Source organism: Meles meles, chromosome 18 (assembly GCF_922984935.1).
Source record: "Meles meles chromosome 18, mMelMel3.1 paternal haplotype, whole genome shotgun sequence".
NCBI classification, from domain to species: Eukaryota; Metazoa; Chordata; class Mammalia; order Carnivora; family Mustelidae; genus Meles; species Meles meles.
In genome coordinates, this window is record NC_060083.1 from 6,098,630 (window position 1) to 6,117,239 (window position 18,610).

The 18,610-nt window shown below is 47.2% G+C and overlaps 1 protein-coding gene across 1 annotated transcript in view; it reads right to left on the reverse strand.

Moving 5' to 3' along the window:
* Positions 1-18,610, reverse strand: part of DNAH9 (dynein axonemal heavy chain 9) — a 326,713-nt gene that overhangs the window by 84,991 nt on the left and 223,112 nt on the right. The window contains 5 exon segments of the mRNA XM_045984493.1: positions 1,458-1,646; positions 4,189-4,308; positions 10,206-10,601; positions 10,603-10,632; positions 15,875-16,135. Coding sequence (XP_045840449.1) covers positions 1,458-1,646; positions 4,189-4,308; positions 10,206-10,601; positions 10,603-10,632; positions 15,875-16,135 — 996 coding nt within the window.

Consider the following 18,610-nt stretch of genomic DNA (forward strand, 5'->3'; position numbering starts at 1 on the left):
TATCTCTTATGGATCATTCACATAAATGGAGTTCTACAACGGGTGGCCTTTTGTGGCTGGCTGCTTTCGCTTAGAAGAATGTTTTTGAGGTTCACACACACATGACCCTTTAACCTCTCTGTCCCTCTCTCCTCTGTGGTTTGTCTTCCCTGTTACCTTGGGAAAGCCGTCCAATCTATCCATCCCCTTTCCTTTAGTCTCACTCACGAGGGTGATGGACAGCCAGCACGCTACCATCAAACAAACCTTGAAAGCAAGATCTACCTCTGGAGGTTCTTACCCTGGGATCAGGAACGTATCTTGAGTCCATTTTATGCACCACAGACATTCCCGTGAGAGGAAATCCATGAGTCTCATCAGAGTGCCATTTTGGGTCACAGCCCCCCAAATGCGTAAAAACCCCAAACAAAGCCAGAAAAATCCCATTGGAGCTGCCATTGAGCTCTTCACCTTCATGCACTCAGTTAATGATTGTCCTTTTGATAACTTTCTTTCCTCTAGTGTTTGAGAGACAGGCGGTGGCTTTATGTTTGTTTCTTTCCTAGTGCTGTAAGAGCACGCATGCAGGTGTTATTTCCATAATACTTTTTATATCGCTGTTTAACAAATCATCGGGTGAGTAAGATTTGGGGAGCTGATCCGTGGAACCAACTGTCACCAGACAGCATGGGTTTTACGTCCTGAGGACTGCTTACAGACACATTCTGGAATACAGCACTCCCTGCACATGGTGAACTTTGGGGCTGATTCTTCCTGCAGCTGCTTTTCATGCACCTAATCTCCTGCACTGGACGGCGACCTCTTTGTGGGCAACTTCCGTCCTCCTGTCTCATGGAGAAGGAGGACGTGAGGAACCCTCAGTAGATCAAGGACGATGAGTGAGGGGAAAGTGGACAAAGTTAGGAATTATTCTGGCTGTAGGGCCAGCATGTCCCCTATCTTCATCGTCTCTGTAGAGATGGAGGTGTTGAGAGCAAAACCCACCAACTTATTCTAGGGGGAGAAACTGAGGACACAAGGCAGAAGGAGGAGGAGCTGTCTGCTTGCAGATGTCTGGGTGCCCATGACCAGGGACAATGCAGAATCTCGGCCCCTCCCTGGCTCTGAAGTTTGGCTCAAGACCAGGGAGACTGGAGGGAACACACAGGGTGCTTCTTGTGCCTCTCGAGTTTTCTATTTTCGAGGCAGCCTGGTGGGCAGTGGATCAGAGTGTCCCTGGAGAGCCCAATGGAGAGGAGAGACGCTGTCCTCGGCTGGCCCAGAGGGCAGTGGATGGGAATGTGCGAGAGCAGATGGAAGGACATGGGAGCCTGCATCCCAATGCAGGGGGGATGCTCAGGTGGGAGTGGTGGGAGGAAGCAGGCAAGAAGGAATGAGAAGAGCAGTACAGTTAGCATCATGTGAGCTCACTGGTAGCCCCAGGCCGGTGTGGTCAGGAGAAATTCAGATGTACGTACTTCCAGCTGGCTCAGGTAGGGTCTCCAGGTCCCGTCCATGAGGCTCTGCCGGTACCTCTTTGTAAAGAAGCCGAGGTAGGACACGAAAGCTGTGGTGAGCAAGATGTCTCCACATAACTTGCTTTCCTGGTGTCGGAAGTTCTGTATAGCTTCTGCCCACCTCACATTCTCAGAGGTAAGTCCTCCCACCTGGGGTTTCAGAGACCAGAGGGGAGAGAAGGCTCACCATCCTGCAGACTCTACACAGCACCGTGGACTCAGTCACAGAGCATGCACATGGCATGTCTGATACCAGAAGACTCGGAACATTACTTAAGTGGCCCTTTTGCTCAAAGGGGACTTGTCCCGGCCACAACGCACACTCAGTAAACACACCTGTTTTGTGCTATGCATCGTATGGGCTGTGGATGGATTACGGTCTTGGAGCACAGGCTTCCAGGCTCTGCCCTTCATAGGCTTGGAGACAAATACACCCACCCCCAAAGGCTGGTGAGAAAATTAAATGTGACCAGTACGTTTGTCACTTAGCTCAGTGCCTGGGCTGCGGAACCTATTAGAAAATGGTGTGCCCCCCTTCTCCAGAAAATAAAATCACTGCCAGGCACTATAAATAATTCACAGTGGGTGGGCCCAGAGACATGGTGATGAAGACAGAGTTAGAGGGACTGGACCATGGGTGTGCACAAAGAACCAAGATGCCGGAATGTGTCCTGACTCTGCCTGCTCCACTTTGGCGTGGCATACCTCTCCGTGTCACCCCTCTCCAGGGGAGGAGAGGCCTCCTTTCTATGGACATGTTAGTGCTGAGTCTCTGTCAACACTGACTGGCCTTCATCCTTCCTCGAAAGACGGCAGACCTCCCGAGTCATGGCTGGAAGAGACCTTAAGGATTGGCCAACCCAGCCACTCCCAGGCCCGTTTTGGATTATCTCACCGCACCCTGGAGGTGGGTTGGCTTCAGAGCCTGGACACCATGCCTGCCTTCCAAGAGGACAATTCAGAAACTGCTTCAGCCAGGCAAAGAAGGCTATGCTAAGTTCTGGAAACCAGACAGAAAATGGAATGGAAGCCAGGCCAGCGAGGAGGTCCGGGATGCTTCCTGCCCATCTTCAGAGGAGCTGTCTCTAGACCAAACTGTTCAGTTCAAATGACCATGTCAAGGAGATGCAGCAAGAGCAGGTCCAACAAACAGCCGCACAGACACACTTCTGTGCCAGCGTCTTTCCTCACCAAAGCATGGCCCATTTCCACCACTGCTGTCACTCGTTTCTTCCTAAATGAGAAAATCTGGCTTCGTTGTAGAAACACACAGTGGCCGGAATCAGAGTCAAAAGGTATTGACTCCATCTCCCTTCACTGGGTACAAGGGAGCTGGAAAGGCTCTCTGTGGAAGAGAGATCATACCCAGCGGACCTTGCCTTGTAGGGTCTTAGCTAATACAGGACAGGAGATATAAGCCACGGGGGGGTTACAAAAAGGGTATGAATTCTTTGACACTCCATTCCTCAAGAATTGGCACCTGGGGCATCTGGGTGTCTCAGGAAGTTAAGCATCCCACTCTTGGTTTTGGCTCAGGTCATGATCTTGGGGTCATGGGATCATGCCCCACATTGGGTTCCGTGCTCAGTGAGGAGTCTGCCTGGGATTCTCTCCCTCTGCCTCCACCTCTCCTCCCATAGTCTCTCTTCTCTCTCTCTAAAATAAATATATAAAATTAAAAAAGAGTTCCTGCCTACGCTCCCCCTCCCTGAACCTGTGACCACTTTAACTGATAGAACACAGCAGGAGGGACACTGTGTTGGCGTTTGGTCCAGACCTTAAGAGACTGGGATCCTCTACTTCCTGTCTGTTAGAGCGCTTGCTCTTGGAGCCCCAAGACCCCGTGTGAGATATCTAGGTGCCCTACCGGAGAGAGAGCTGCCTTTCCAGTGGTTCCTGCCAAAGTATGTGTGACAAACCAGCCAGCCACTAGACAAGGAATGCTGAGTGGCCCCAGTAGGCACCACTCTGAGCTGAGAACCCACCCAGGGAAACCTGCCCAAAGTCCTGACCCACAAACTTACAAGAGACAATGAAATGGTTGTTGTGTTACATCACTAAGATTCAGGGTAGTTGCAGACATTCATAAGACAAACACCCTGTGGGGACCCTCAGCTTTACTCTCGTAGGGAGGCCAGAGCCTGCTGTGTATGCGTACGTTTGTGCACACACATGTGAGTGTATGTACACACATCTGGGCAAGGTCACACTCACAGATGCTCAGGGTCAAGAGAGGTCATTCTTGTCTACTTCTGTCTCAGTTCCTCATCCTGGTCATGCCTTTATCATCAAACGTTACACAGCAAAGAGCTGCTAAGCTTGCCTATTGAGTGGCTGGCTTTGTCTCCAAAGGCTTTCTCTGGTCGATGCGTGTATACACATATAAATGTGTCACGTCTCATCCCACTGTCTCATAGATCAAGGGATCCCATTCTCCCAAACGTCTCTGTAGGAAAAGTCTCTTGACCAGACCGGCATGTGCATACGCACACTTCTCAGGACTCAGTCCCTGCATCCCAGCACGTTGTAATATCTGTTCCTCCCTCTCCCCGCGCCCAGATCTCAGCACATTTTAATATTTTCCCCCAAGTCAAAGCGGTGCTAAGCTGTGCTCATCTATTTTGTACCTCGGTGGCACTTGACAAGCTCAGCTAATGTAATTATGGCTCAGGCTGCTGAGGTTCACACTCACCAGGCGATTTGCAAGGGAGATGGTGCCTGCGGTCACTTCAGCTTCTTGCTGACATTTGAGTTTGTCTGCCGTTGCTTTCTCGAACTTGGCTGTGAGTTTGGCCAGGTTTTCATTAAGGTGCTGTTTAGGAAGGAACACAAGGTCTATCAGTAATTCCAGCCCAAATCACCTCCAGTGAGGCTGAGATACAGTCATATGTAGGTGGTGTTTAGGGAAGGCATCCTGGGGTGGGGGAGCTGTAAGGGACTGGAGAAGGCAGGGCAGAGAAAGAAAGGCAGGCAGTTTAGGATAATCTCAGGTGGACCCCACGGGGAAGCCCAGATCGGTCCTACCCTAAACAAAAAGGCTGAGCTTATTGGTGCGGGGCAAAGTGGGGTGATGCGCACGAGGTGGGTGCATAAACTCTGTCTCTCCTTGTATGAGGCGGGGAAGGAGTTGCAGGTGTTATTAAAACACCAGAGCTGCTATTAAAAGCAGAAGTGCACCTAAGCTTGGGTTGGCCTGAAAATGGTCAGAAGGATGCTGGGAGTCCTGGGAGGGGCATACACTATATTTGCTGCCAGAGGTCTGTGGTTTGAGACTGGGCTGTGTGCAGTCTAAGTCCTCTCCTTGTTTTCAGGTCCTAGGAGTACAGGTAACTTTTGCTAACCTCATCTATTCTATCCAGTCATCCTGAAGTAGAGGAGAATTTTGTAAGAAGTCATGGTTTCAATGTTTTCTAAATTTATCAAGAGTTTAGAATTGAAGTAGAATTGTGTTGCCCCCAGAATACATATTTGCATACACAAAGACATAGGGACACATGGTAGATACCTCCAAATATGTCTCATGTCTATGCAGTAACTGGCATTCAGACTGCTTTGCTGGCCATTACCATGTCCCAGGAGAAACAAATCAAGGGCCAAGTTTATACAGCCAAGCAGTTTGAAAAGCAGGTGGTGAGTCATCCGATTGACAATGGCAGACTAGCCACACTCATTTACCTTCTCTTCTTCCCAAGACTTCTCTAAAATAATTATGAAGCTATTGAAAACATAATAAACCTGGAACACTGAGCAAATGTTGAATGTCACTGGAGAGTGAGGGACTGCAATCAATTTACGGCAGACTGGACTTAGAGAAGAGTGGAAAGTACCAGAGGAGGGCACAGGAAACTACAACACAGAGCGGGCCTCCATTCACCGAAGGAGACATGCACCAGGGGTTCGGAAATGTTAGGTGTGATGGAAGGGGGTGCTGAAAGTAAGAGGGCTCATTGGGAGCTGGCTGATCTTCTGCCCATATCTCCACTCACATGCCCAGTGCCCAATGTCACCAGGGGTCTCTGTCACCAGCAGGAGATTCAGTAGTGGCAAGGAGAAGACACCACACTGTAGCATCAAGGATGCAACGAACTTAACTCAACTGATCCTGAAAACAAATTCTGCTGGTCAGTCAACTCGGCCCTTGCTTGCAGACCCATATCAGCTTTTGAGCACTACTCTTATAAACATGAAAGGACAAGAAGCCATTTGATAAAGACTAAATTAAGGTAAACAAGAGGTGGGGAAAAACACCTGAGAAAAGATACAACATTAGTCACAAGGAGCACAATAAAATCCTTCATGAGTAGTTTCTCAGGAAGACGAGATGTTTCATCCATAAAACAAGAAGAGAGTGTTAGCAAAAGGAGCAGAGGGTAAAAAACAAAGAAAACAAAACAAAAAACCCCCAAAACAAAAACTGTTGCAGACATTATTATACTTGTTAATGTAAAAAAAATAATAGATTCAAGGGAAGGGTTAAAAGATGAATTTCAGGAAAGTTAGAAAGTGTAAGAAAACATAAAGTGACTCTGAGGGAACAAAAGACTCATCAGAATGTTCAACATCCAACAAACGTGTATTCTAGAAAATAAGGTCAAAAAGTAAGCAGAAGGGAGATTACCAAAGAAATAATACAAAATAATTTTCCAGAGTTGAGGAAAAGAAGTCTCCACATGCTGAGTACAGTGAATCTAAAAAAATGGCAGCTAAGTATATCAGTGCAAAGCTTCAGACATTAAGAATACAGAAAAAGGGGTGCCTGGGTGGCTTGGTTGGTTAAGCATCTGACTCTTGATATTGGCTCAGGTCATGATTTCACAGTCAAGAGATCGAGCCCCATGTTGGCCTCTGCGCTGGGCATGGAGCCTGCTGGGGATTCCCTTTCTCTATCTCCCCTTGCCCCTCCCTCCACTTGTGCTCTCTCAAGAAAAAGAGAAAAAAAAAAAAAAAAAAGAAAAGGACACTAGCATCAGAATTCAGTACTTAGCAAAATTGCCAGGTCAGTTTAAAAACCAAAGAAAGGTATTCCAGATTTGAACCAATCAGAAAATTGACCTCTTACTTAACATTTCTGAGAAAGTGACTTAATAGTGAGCTCCAGCAAACAAGAGAAGAAATCAAGGAAGGAGAAGTCAAGGGCTCCGGAAGTCAATGGAACCAACCCAAGAAAGCAGCAAACGTGTTTCCTCTCCAACACTGATTGGAACTCTGAGTCTGGGACAACCGTGAAAGGTCATGGGGGCAAAAATGGAAGTGCTAGGACACTGGATTGCATGGAGAGTTTAAGGGTAATGAGGTTATGCAAAAGGAACTAATGACAGAGAAAAAAACCACAAAAGCAAGTAGAAACTCCAGGGGGAAGGGGAAGGATTGTATAAAAGAAGGAAGTGAATTAAAAATAGAATTGTTTTAAACAAGAACCGAGTCAGACCTATAAACACAGAGAAGAAACTGATGGTGGCCAGAGGCGAGGAGGAAGTGGGGGTGGGCAATATGGGTGAGGGGGGTAGGAGGTCCAGTCTTCCCGTTATGGGATGAATAAATCATGGGGATGAAAGGCACAGCATAGGGAATCTACAATCAACGATCTTGTAATAGTGCTATGTGATGACAGGTGGTAGCTACCTTTATGGCGAGTACAGAAAATGTAGAAACTTGTCACATCGCTATGTTGTGCATCTGAAATTCATGCAACATTGTGTGTCAACGATCCTTGAATAAAAAGAATGATTTTCTTAATCTCCTTTTTGGATCACTCAATGCTTACGTATAGAAATAGTGATTTTTATGTGTTTATTGTATATCCTTCATGTTTTCAGAATTTGTTTATTAGCCCAAATAGCATTTTGTGGATTATTACTAATAAAAAATAATTTTCACAAATAAAGGAAATGGAATACTAATGGACCAGTTAGATCTGCTAAGAAAAATACAGGAAGGTTCAGAGAATGCAAAGGGAATTTACTGATGTTTCACCTTTCCCAGTCAGTCAGTGAACAGAGCCTGGGACACTTAATCTTGGTTGCAGAACAGAGCAGAGATATTTTGCATCTCGGTGACTCAAAAGCAAAAGAAACAATCGGTAATGGCAACGAAAGTGGGAGGTGGGAGGTCAGGGGAAGAACTGAAGAAAAGGGCAATAATTTTGCCTTGAAAACCAAAGGTTCCAAGGAGGTTGCTTCTCTGCCCCAGGGCAAGAATTACTTTTAATGTCAATGAAAAGTGGTTGTCATGATGGTATTGAGAAGATGCGCAGCTGAAGAAACAGAGATGTCCGCACAGTCTAGAGACGGGGCCAGGAAGACCATGGGAGATGGTCAGAGGAGCCTGACATTGAAAAACACAGGCATTAGTGGGAACCTGTGACAAAAGGGGTTGGATGGGGTTACTCAAGGGGCTACTCAACTCTAGGGTCGGTTCATGCTGTTCTGATGACTTTAAGGCCAGCCAGACATCAGATTTTTATGAAAATCTCCTGTTGATTTAAATACGGGTGGTTAACAAAATCGTTTGCAAAGACTGAGCGTGGGTCAAAGGAAACACACAGAAGGTACTAGCATGAAGGCTCTGAGTGGCTTGACCAGTCCTTTTTGACACGAGCACTTATAAGGCTGGAGACAGTGGTTTCTCACTAAATGCCTTTCTCTGATATTTTACTTATGTGTCAGTATATGCTCCGTGAAAATGCCTTGTTTTTATTACCATTCTTTTAATGAATTACTATATTAATATATGCTATTGTTACAGAAAAAAAGGAAAATACCTATACGTAAAACCCATCCAAAATATACTACGCAGATATAACGCCAGCATTCCTGTTTTTAGGTATTTGATAATCTGTTTGGGAATATGCTTTTTTAAAAAAATAAACTTTAGCTTGGATATAATGTTCTTTACTTGCAAGTATCATAAAATCCTGCAAATAAGGCTGGGGGATCAGAGGAGCTGGCAATGGCCTCCGTGTCCTAGAGGGAAGAATTTCCTTTCCTGGGGTGGGCCTCATGTTAGGGGTGGGAGTGTCATTAGTGTCTGTCATTAGCATCTGTCATTAGTGGGGGAGTGTCCGAAGTCTTGGGATGCTGAAAGGCATGTGGATAAGCAAAGGAGGGAGAGGAGGTTGTTAAAAGACAGAATACATTTAAAAATTTTTTTTTGGCAGAAAAGAAGTGCCTTCCTAAGGTAGCCAAGTATTTGAAAGATGTGCTTGTTGCTTTCACAGGTTGACTGGGCCCATCATGGGAATGTTGGCTAGTGAAAAGGTATAAACATTTTGAAAACATTCCCTTTGCACCAAATGTTCCTTTAGTTAAAATAACTTGAGCGAAAAAAAAGAAAACCAACTTTGAAAATGCAGTTATAACATTTTTCTGGGAAAAACTGTAGAATATGGAAATTCTCAGGAGGCTCATTCCCTTCAGAATCAGCCATGGGGGTGTTGCAGTGTTCTGGTCTGGGTGTTCTTTGAAGAAGGCCATTGTGAAGGTGATTATCATCCGTTTTAAGGAGACGGGCCCCTGAACGTCTTGGATTTATAAAGCCAACATACTGAGCAATTAGCTGCTTTGCCCAGGTTTCTTTTCCTTTTTTTCTTGTTTTAAATTTTATTTTTTTTCAGTGTTCCAAGATTCATTGCTTATGCGCCACGCCCAGCGCTGCAGGCAGTACGTGCCCTCCTTAATACACACCAAGTTTCTTTTCTTGAGAAAGAGTCGGTGGCAAGGTTCTTTGAACTAGCGCTTTCGGCCACGGAATTTAATCTAGCAATCAATACGCCCGTGTCATGGGAGGCGGATGGCACGTCTGCAATTTGCTTCTCACCATCTGTAAGTCCCTTTTACCATCACGACAGACTTGCTGCAAGGATCTTATTTGCCTGGAATGTGTGCATAGAAAGGAAAGATCCAGGAAGTGTTTTGGGTTGAACTTGATCCCAGGAGTGACCCATCACCGGAGCTGGAGCACGGGTGCGGGAGCACATGTAGGGAGGAGGAGGAGGGAGAGCAGAGACAGGGTAGCCATGGTCGTCGTGACCGTGGCAGTGGCCTTAGCCCCATGTGGACTACGGGAGGGGTCTCTGAGGACACTCTCCCTGGGTCATCACTGTGATCTCAATAAGCGAGAGGTTACTGTGTCCATTTTACTTCAGGAAACTGAAGTGTGGGCATTTTAAAGATCTTTCTAAAGGTCACACGTCTGTAAAGGGGACAGCCTGGAATGGAATTTCAGCGGCTCTCCCGTCCTAAGGGATTCCGATTTCTACCTTTGATTGTGTCCATTTTTAAGGGCAAAGATGAGGTTCAGGGGGGAACTGTCTCTCAAACAGGTGTAAATCCACGATCACCCCAGCCCCCAGTCTGGAGAGAGGCGGATCTACTCAAGACATCACCCAGAGGTAGTCAAAACTAATGACCCTCACTGTTTTACACTTACGGTCAAGGGACTGCCCCCAACCACAATGTCCTGCTTGCTTCCAAAAGCCTCCATAGAACAGCGGAGACCATGGGATCAGTCTCCCATGGACTGTAGAGTATTTGAGAAAAAGCAAAAGGGGCCTCAGTTGAAAAGCCAGGATTTTCGGCATCCCACTTTGGTTTTCCTGCCTCTTTTGCAAAATCGGGACTCTCCGGCGCTGGGAGTATAGGGGCGTGCATGTGGTTTCCCCCAGAGGCTGCCCTGGTGGAATGGGGGAGGAGGGGCCCCGGCTTCACTTACCGCGATTTTGGCTTTTATTGCTGCTAGCTTCTCCTGGGCAGCAGCGAGGTCCGCGGTGGCTCTGCTCAGCGCCTGGCGCTTGGGCTCCACGTCGCAGAAGACCTCGTAGAAGCGCACGATGTTGATGACCCAGGAGCAGAGCCCCGCGGCCGCGGATGACTTGGTGGCCACGAACTCGGGGTTGAACTCGGGGTCCTGTAGGTACGGCCTGATGGCCTTGAGGCAGCTCTCGGGGATGTTCTCCTTGTCGAAGTTGATGAGGGAGTCCAGGAAACTGTCCACTTTGGCCATGGTGACCTTGACGGCCTTCCAGCTCCGGTCCTTGGGCACGCGGCCCCCGCGAGCCGTGAGGGTCATCACCGCCGCAGTGACGTTGCTGACAGCCGGAGGCGGGGCCGCCGAACGACTTCAGCTCGGTCAGGTTGGTCTGCGGAGAGAGGAGGAGGTGCTTAGGGACAAACAGTCGGACTTCCTTTGTCCTCTGCCGCTAATGGACTTGGGCTCCAGGACGATCGTTCGGGAAAGGGCTGCTTTGAAGCCCGCGGAGCCCTCCGAGTTTTAAATGTCATGACTCATCCGAAGGAAACCAAAGCTACCCCCCAGAGGCTTCAGAGTCGCCTGCCAAGGGCTAGCCGAGGCTCAGCTCGTTTGTTCAGCTCTGGAACGCCACTCACAGCCCATTAGAAACACACAATTATTTCACATTCAACAGTAAAATAGAAGGATGCCAGCATTCTCTGAAATAGGCAGCTCGCTATGAATAAAAGATAAGGTTATTATAAATTAATTTCCCATCTTCGATTGGAGAGACTAGGCCTGTAACCCAACAAATTTTATTTTTCTTTAATTAAAGAGCTTTGTTCCATGAGCTTATTCTAACTACTCTCGACTGTACGGATGGCAAAGTGACATTTTCCACCAGGAAATAATTCAGCCCGAAAGCTGAGCACAATCACTGCCCCTGCTTCAAGGTGGGGTCGTCCTCTGCTCCAAGCATCACTTGCACCAGAAAGATACGGCCGAACGGCCTTGGCAAGTTATTTCAACTCTCCGGGCCTCTGTGTGTCCGTCTGTAAATTGGGAGCAGGGGTGTGCCTTCATCTGTGAGAGAAACTGTGTCTTAAATGCATGTCACGACCACGTGTGAGAAGCCTATGACCCGAGAAGCACTTGTTTTGGGTATGATTTTGGAAGGGGGGGGGGGTCTTGATTTGGAAGTTGTGCCAAATTCATTTCCAGCCCAAGAGGGCCTGGAAATCTACAAACGGCAAGGGGAGGGGATTACTTCCTGCTCCTAATGAAAGCACGTGGGAAGACGATCTCTGCTTCTGAAACCATTTTCACATTTGGTCACAAAAACTCATCAGAGGTGGGGATGGAAAGACGGCATACATGTGAGGGGTGACCTCCCCGGGGGGCAGAGTCAGAACATAGAATCAGGAACAAAACCCCACGATTTTAAACCCGTGGTGAGTTCAGCACGCTCAACGTCCTGAAATAAGCAACCATAAAAACGGACAGAGTTGAAAGGGAATCCTACGACCCAGATATGCCGCTGTTAATGTTTCCATGTAGTTCCTTCCAGTCTTTTTTTATATTCGTATCTCTCGATAAATTACCCGCAGCCTGTTGGTAACAGTGACAGAGGACCCAGCTCACGGACAGAGAGGACTTTCTCTTTCCAGTGTCTGAGGGCGGTCAGCTGGGAGCTGCCTGGAAGGGCGAACAGGACCTGTGTTGTTGCTTTTTAAAAGATTTTATTTATTCATTTGACAGACAGAGATCACAAGTAGGCAGAGAGACAGGCAGAGAGAGAGAGAGGAAGAAGCAGACTCCCTGCTGAGTGGAGAGCCTGATGTGGGGCTCGATCCAGGACCCCGGGGACCATGATCTGAGCCGAAGGCAGAGGCTTTAACCCACTGAGCCACCCACGTGCCCCACCTGTGGTTTGAGCTCCTGCAGGCTCTCTGGATCTTCTGTGTCTGCTGCTCCCTGTGCGTACTTCTGTTTTGCACAGCATCTTCTTGTGTTGCAAGGCCTACGACCTACCCCTCTGCCCTCACCGTGTGTCATTGTCTCTGTCACTAAGCTCTGGCCATGGTCTCCTCCTTCTAGTGCATCGATTGCCAAGCTCATCCCCACTTCAGGACCCCTGCCCGGAACGCTTTTTGCTAAGCTATTTGCCTGGCTCATCCCTTCTCGTCCATCAGGATCTCAATTCAGAATTCAGACGTGGCCCACTGAGAAGGACTTCCCCATCAGCTTCCCCTTCCCATCATTTCCTAGCAGCTCCTTGATGATCTGCAGACAACTTGGGGCTATCAGAATTGGTCACCACCTTTTCTTTATTGAATTTCCATAGCCTCCTCAGTCTTGTTAACCACAGTTGCCCCAGGGCCTAGAACAGAACTCAGCATACAGCACGTGCTCATCAACATGGGTGTCCATCAACATGGGTGTCCATGGAGTCCATGACTCCATTTCACCTGGAATGAAAGGGAGTCAGCTGTTCAAGGTCAAGGCCAGGGCTTTGCAATCAGAAGAGGAGACTTGTCCTCCCGTGCAAGTGGAAATAAAAATGTCCTGGGAGCAGTGTCTGGGTGGCTCAGTCGGTTAAAGGGCCGACCCTTGGTTGCTGCCCAGATCGTGATCTCAGGGTCCTGGGATGGAGCCCTGCATCAGGCTCCTTGCTCAGCAGGGAGGCCGCTGCTTGAGATGCTCTCTCTCCCTCTTCCCTGCCTGCCCCTTGCATGCTCTAAATCAGTCAGTCAATGAGTCTTTAAAAAAATGTCCTGGGAAATGATCTTGTTTAGTTAGGTGGGGCTCCTGTAGCCAATCACTGCAAGGCAGGCAGTTACGGTTCTCATAAGAGGAGCACAGGATGGAAGACACAGTTTCCAGAAGGCAGGCAGGATTGTGAACTAGCCAACAGCAGGCATGCTTGGTTTGACAGACTGAAAGGGGATAACATCAGTTTAATTCATGTATGGGCATATACATATTTACTAGTGATACTAAACATATTTTTTCATGTTTTTAAGCAATTTGGGTTTCTTGTTTTGTGAACTGTGTCGTAACACACAACACATATACATGCGTCATATATACACACATCACATGCATACACACGTAGATGTCACACACATCATACACACACATCACACACGCCATATACACACGTGTCACATGTACACAAATTATAGGTGCGCACACATTCACGTCACTATCCATACATCATTTGTGCACACATCATGTGTCTTGCATCGTAGTAACACACATCATGTATGTACACAGGTGTATGGACACTGGCATGTCACACACACGTGTGCACCACATATACGCACACGCCACATATACATGTCCCACATGTACACGCACACATGACACAGAGACTCACAGACACAGAAGAACGAGTGAGCGGACACGTAGATGACCATGAGACGCAGGAACGAGGATCTGGCTGTTTCCTTTATACACACATACACATACACAAACACAAACACACACCTATCAATCACTGTTTAGCTACTTTTTGAGCCTGATTTTCACGAAAAATTGTATCTGAAATTGTCAGTGTCATTATTTTTGTAAAACATGATTTTAACTGAAATACGTGGTTTTTTCTCCTTTAGATAAGCCACAATTTATTTTACCAACTCCATACAGTTGGACATTTAAGTCACTAAATCTTTAACAGCTGCTTAAATGATATGAACTTTTAAAGGCATGAGACACAAATAAACCAAAAATCAAACTCGAGGTAAATTAGATTGACATTTAACTTCAAAAATAATTTGAGGATTAGCAGACATCCTTGTAATATTGAATCTTCCCAAAGACTTGTATATATACAGTCGTCTATTCAAATTTTATGTTCGTTAACAAGGGTGTGCAGTTTTCTTTACATTGTTTCAGTGAATTTATATTCACTTATTTGTATCTTGTGCTTTGGTCACTAATTTAAAATGTCATATTTTCCAACGGGCTACTGCTGATATTAAGAAAGCTATAAATTTTTGTAAATTACTTTGTGATGGGTCCTTAACTCTTCCTTTTTATTATTATTTTTTCTATATCAGGTATTATAACGTTTACATGATGATTATTTTTCATTTATTATGGCTAGAAATTCTAGGATAATTTTTTTATTTTTAATAATGGTGACAGAGACCATTATTATGCTTTTTTTATCCTAATGGGAACACATTTAATGTTCTATCATTGGATAGGATATTTTGTCCTTGGATTGGGATTGATTGCCATCTGTTAGCTAAAAATGCAAATATCCTTGTATTCCTACTTTATTGAGAGTTTTAGTAAGCGATGGATGCTGAATTGTGTTAGGTCCCCTTTTGACATCTCCCCAAATGATGATGAAGCTTTTCATTTTTGATCTAGGGTTGAGGATGGTTACTTGAATAATCTCACGTAGGGAAAACTCTTCAGTGGGTGGCATGGTGAATCTGATTTTTTTTTTTAATATTTCATTTATTTATTTGTCAGAGAGAAGGAGAGAGAGAGAGAGAGAGAGCGAGCGAGTGAGCACACAAGCAGGCAGAGAGGCAGGCAGAGGTGGACAGAGAAGCAGGCTCCCTGCTGAGTAACGAGCCCATGTGGGACTCGATCCCAGGACCCTGGGATCATGACCTGAGCCGAAGGCAGCAGCTTAACCTACTGAGCCACCCAGGTGTCCCATGGTGAATCTGATTTACTAGTGCTTTACACAGGTGTCTTACACCCCTGTCCTTAAGTTAGAGTCACCCGAGGTTTTATTTTCTCATGCTGTCTCTATCGCTCTCAGTACCAGGCTCATCACATAACACAGTCCTTTAAGAAGTCCTGTCGGAGAGAAGTCCATCCAACTTGGAAACTCTAGGATTTTCCAATGTATTTGACCATAAAATGTGCTTTTTGTATTACTTGCTAATATTTAAAAGTCAAACGACAGGGACTCCGAGTTGAGTGTGGAGCACGATGCAGGGCTCAATCCCAGGACCCTGAGCTATGACCTTGAGCCCAAACGCCTGGTGAAGTGGAAAGGAGCAGCCTGTACTGCGTGTGGTGAGGGCAGTCCTGTGGACCCAAAGACCCCTAGAATGTCCTTAAAACCCTCCGCGTTCCCGGAACTCTGCTATTTCATGCCCACTTCCCTGCTTTCCCATCATTTTCAAACTTCACAATCAATCTGTAGTTAACGCATGAGGAACCCCTGTGAATCAGAGCCGGGTAGTAAGTCTCTGCACACTTCGAGTCTCTACCTTGGCAGTTTTATCTCACTTTTATAGCTAAACTGGAATAAATCCGGTGTGGTTTTTCCTGCCTTAGTGGGAATGGTTTTGTTTGCAATTTCATGGTCCTTTCCCCCCTACAAAGTTACTTAGAACTTTCTGTTTGTTCCCTGTGTATTTTTTATGGTGAACTTATTTTTTTTATTATACAAATAACATATAATGGTATTTTCATGATTAAAAATTACTCGTGGGGCGCCTGGGTGGCTCAGTCAGTTAAGTGTCTGACTCTTGGTTTTGGCAGCTGGATTTCAAGCCCAAAACCCTCTCCCTTTGCCCTTGGATCTCTCTGGGACACCAGGGTGCTGTGCTGTCCGGGTCACGGGAGCCCCCCCCCCCCCGGAAGGGTAAGCAGGTGGGACAGACACTGGATCCTCTTACCTTATTGAGGGTGTTGAGAGCCGCCTGGGCTGCTGTGAGCGCCGGCTCCGCCTTGGCCAGATCCTCCTCACAGTCCTTCCGCTTCTGCTGCACCTCGAGCATGATGAGGGCCACTCTCCGCTCCTCCTCGTCGGCCATGGCCTTCTCTCTGCTCACCTTGTCTGTCTCTACGCCGACCACCTGAATCAGCTTGTCGGCGTCTTCATTCTTCTGCCTCAGCTCCCCCTCCTGCGCGGCCAGCCTGGCTTTCAGGCCATCCACCTGCAGCGGAGAGGCCCCGGGCTTAGCGGGAGCAATGGGGCTTTGGACGGGGTGACGGGGGGGGGGGGGGACCCTGGGGATCTGACCTCGCGGGGAAAAATGCCAACTGTTGATGCAAGGAAGGTGCAAAGCTGAGCTCTTCTCTCGAGCCAAGTGCCTTGACCGGGAGAGGCACTTGACCCTGGACTCCCTCTTCCTCCTCCCTCTACAGTAAATGTCATAGAAGATTCTAAGCGACGCATGTCCTGACCTTTCTTTCTCCTTGATGCCCACATGACGTAGGCTGCTCCTCACGGACATCGGGGCCCGCCTCTTATAAAACTCCGCGTGCCTCATGTAATACTTTCCACACGAGTGGGCATGTCATAAAAGTCAGTCATTATTTAATGGACATTGGCCAGTGTGAGGTATGCCAAGAACTGAGCCAGCCACTGAATGTGTGAACAGACAGCAGCCAGACCGTGTGTAAACCAGAACTCTGACCCACAACCGTGACCCTCCTGGTGCCCAGGAGACTGACCCATTATGTACCATCACTAGCTCAAGAAGCCAGTCTGCTGTCTCTCATTCAGTCAGACAGGTAGGAAGTCAGACTCCCATCTCTGTAACAATCCAGGAAGGCAAACAATAGATAGGCTCTGTAACAATTAAGATTAAGAGCAGACCCCTTCCTTAACTTTTGTTCCACCTGCCAACTTAGGACTGACCAGAGAAGGTCAGACACGCTCCCCTAACTGATTACTTGGGCACCCAATTCTGGGGCACCTGCCACCAGCTTCCGCAGGCCCCTAGCCTCCATTGGGACACACCCCATACCTCGCCTTTCTTTCCACCATGAAGCTCTCCCACCCCTCCACCTGCCTTTGAGTCTCTGCCAAAACCCAGGTGCTGGGGGCTGACTCCCAGCTAGAGTGAGCTACAGCGAGCTCTGAAGAGAGAGCATTAGCTTCTTCTTACTTGGTTACTCTTAGTCTATTCCCACAATCCTTACGAGAGAGATGACCGGCAGAGAGAATTCCAGGGGCCAGACCAGAACCCAGCAGGGCTCTCCATCCAGCCTCTGGATTCACATGCATTTTGGAGGAAATAATGAAGTGCTGGGAACATTAGCACGTGGGAATGGTCTATTTCTATGATCTGCTGGAGGAGGAATGGTTTTCTCTGTTTCATTCAGTCAAGTGGAGGGTGCTGCTTCTCAGAGTGCTGTCAGAGTGCTTCTCAGCAGCAGCAGCCCCTGGGAACTTGCTAGAAACTTAAACTCTTGGGCACACTCCAGACCTACTGAATCAGGAATTCTGGACTGAGCCAGGTGATTTGTGTTTTTGTAGGCCCTTGTGGTGATACAGAGGCCCACCTCCACGTCTGAGAGTCACTGGCCTGGCCTAATGGCCCTTGGACATGCAAAGAGAAGCCTCCTCAGATCTGTTTCTTTCTGGGAAGTAAAAAAAGCCACTTGTCTTTGCAATATGGCCCATAAACTTTACATTGTAGGATGACCTCCCGTGTCCCATTTTCCTGCAGCCCATTTCCATGCAGCAACCGAAGATGACTTCAGAGCTCCCGAGACACGCCAAGCAGACTGGAAAGCTTTATGATGCAAAATGCAGAAGGGGAGAAAGGAAACAGAGGCCTAGATGCTGCCCAGTAATTCCCTTTTCATGACAGATCAAAAGAAAAGAAAAGGAAAGCGGAGGGGTGGGGTGCTGGGGAGAGAGAATGCTCTTTAATTTTGTGTATTCGTGGGAACTGGAGACTTTTTGTTAACCTCAAATGAAGGCCTGCTCCCCAGAACGAGTCTTATACGCCCGTGCCGGAAGGTTAATCTGTTTCTATCTCCCGTCGTTCAGCTGCAGGGAGTTATTTCTACAAGGACAAAGATGCGATTGTAAACCAAAATGATTGAACCACATAATCACCGCAGTCAGAACACACACCAGTAACTTTTTGTTCCTTTTTAAATCTTGGGAGACTTGAGAAAATTGGAGGTTTTTCTTTCCCTTTGGTTTGTTTTTGTGGGGTTTCTTTGTTGTTGTTTTGTTTTGTTTTTTGCCTGTTTGTTTTGCTGATGGCACATAGGCTTCATGACCTAGGGTCCAAGGTAAATAATCACCAGCACTGTGAAGGGAGCTTTACAGCTCTTAAGCTGTGACAGGAGGGTCCCCCTGTCAGAACGAGGTGTTCCCCACCTTGCCAAGGGAGGGCGTGAGTCAGGCTCATTTTATGGCTCTTCTGTCTTAGAACGGTATGTTGAAAAAGGTCAAGTTAAAATTTCCTCTTCTCTTTTCCCTTATTCAAAGCATTCAAGCCCCTCTTAGGCTCTCTTCTCTTTAGACACCCTCCCCCACCCCCAGATAGGAGGATCAAGAAGGAGAATGTCACAACCAGCAAAGAGAGCCTCTCCCCAGTCTTGCCAGCCCCATGAATGTTCATTCGGGAGACGGTGGGGGGGGGGGTTGTCAACTGAGTGGGATAACA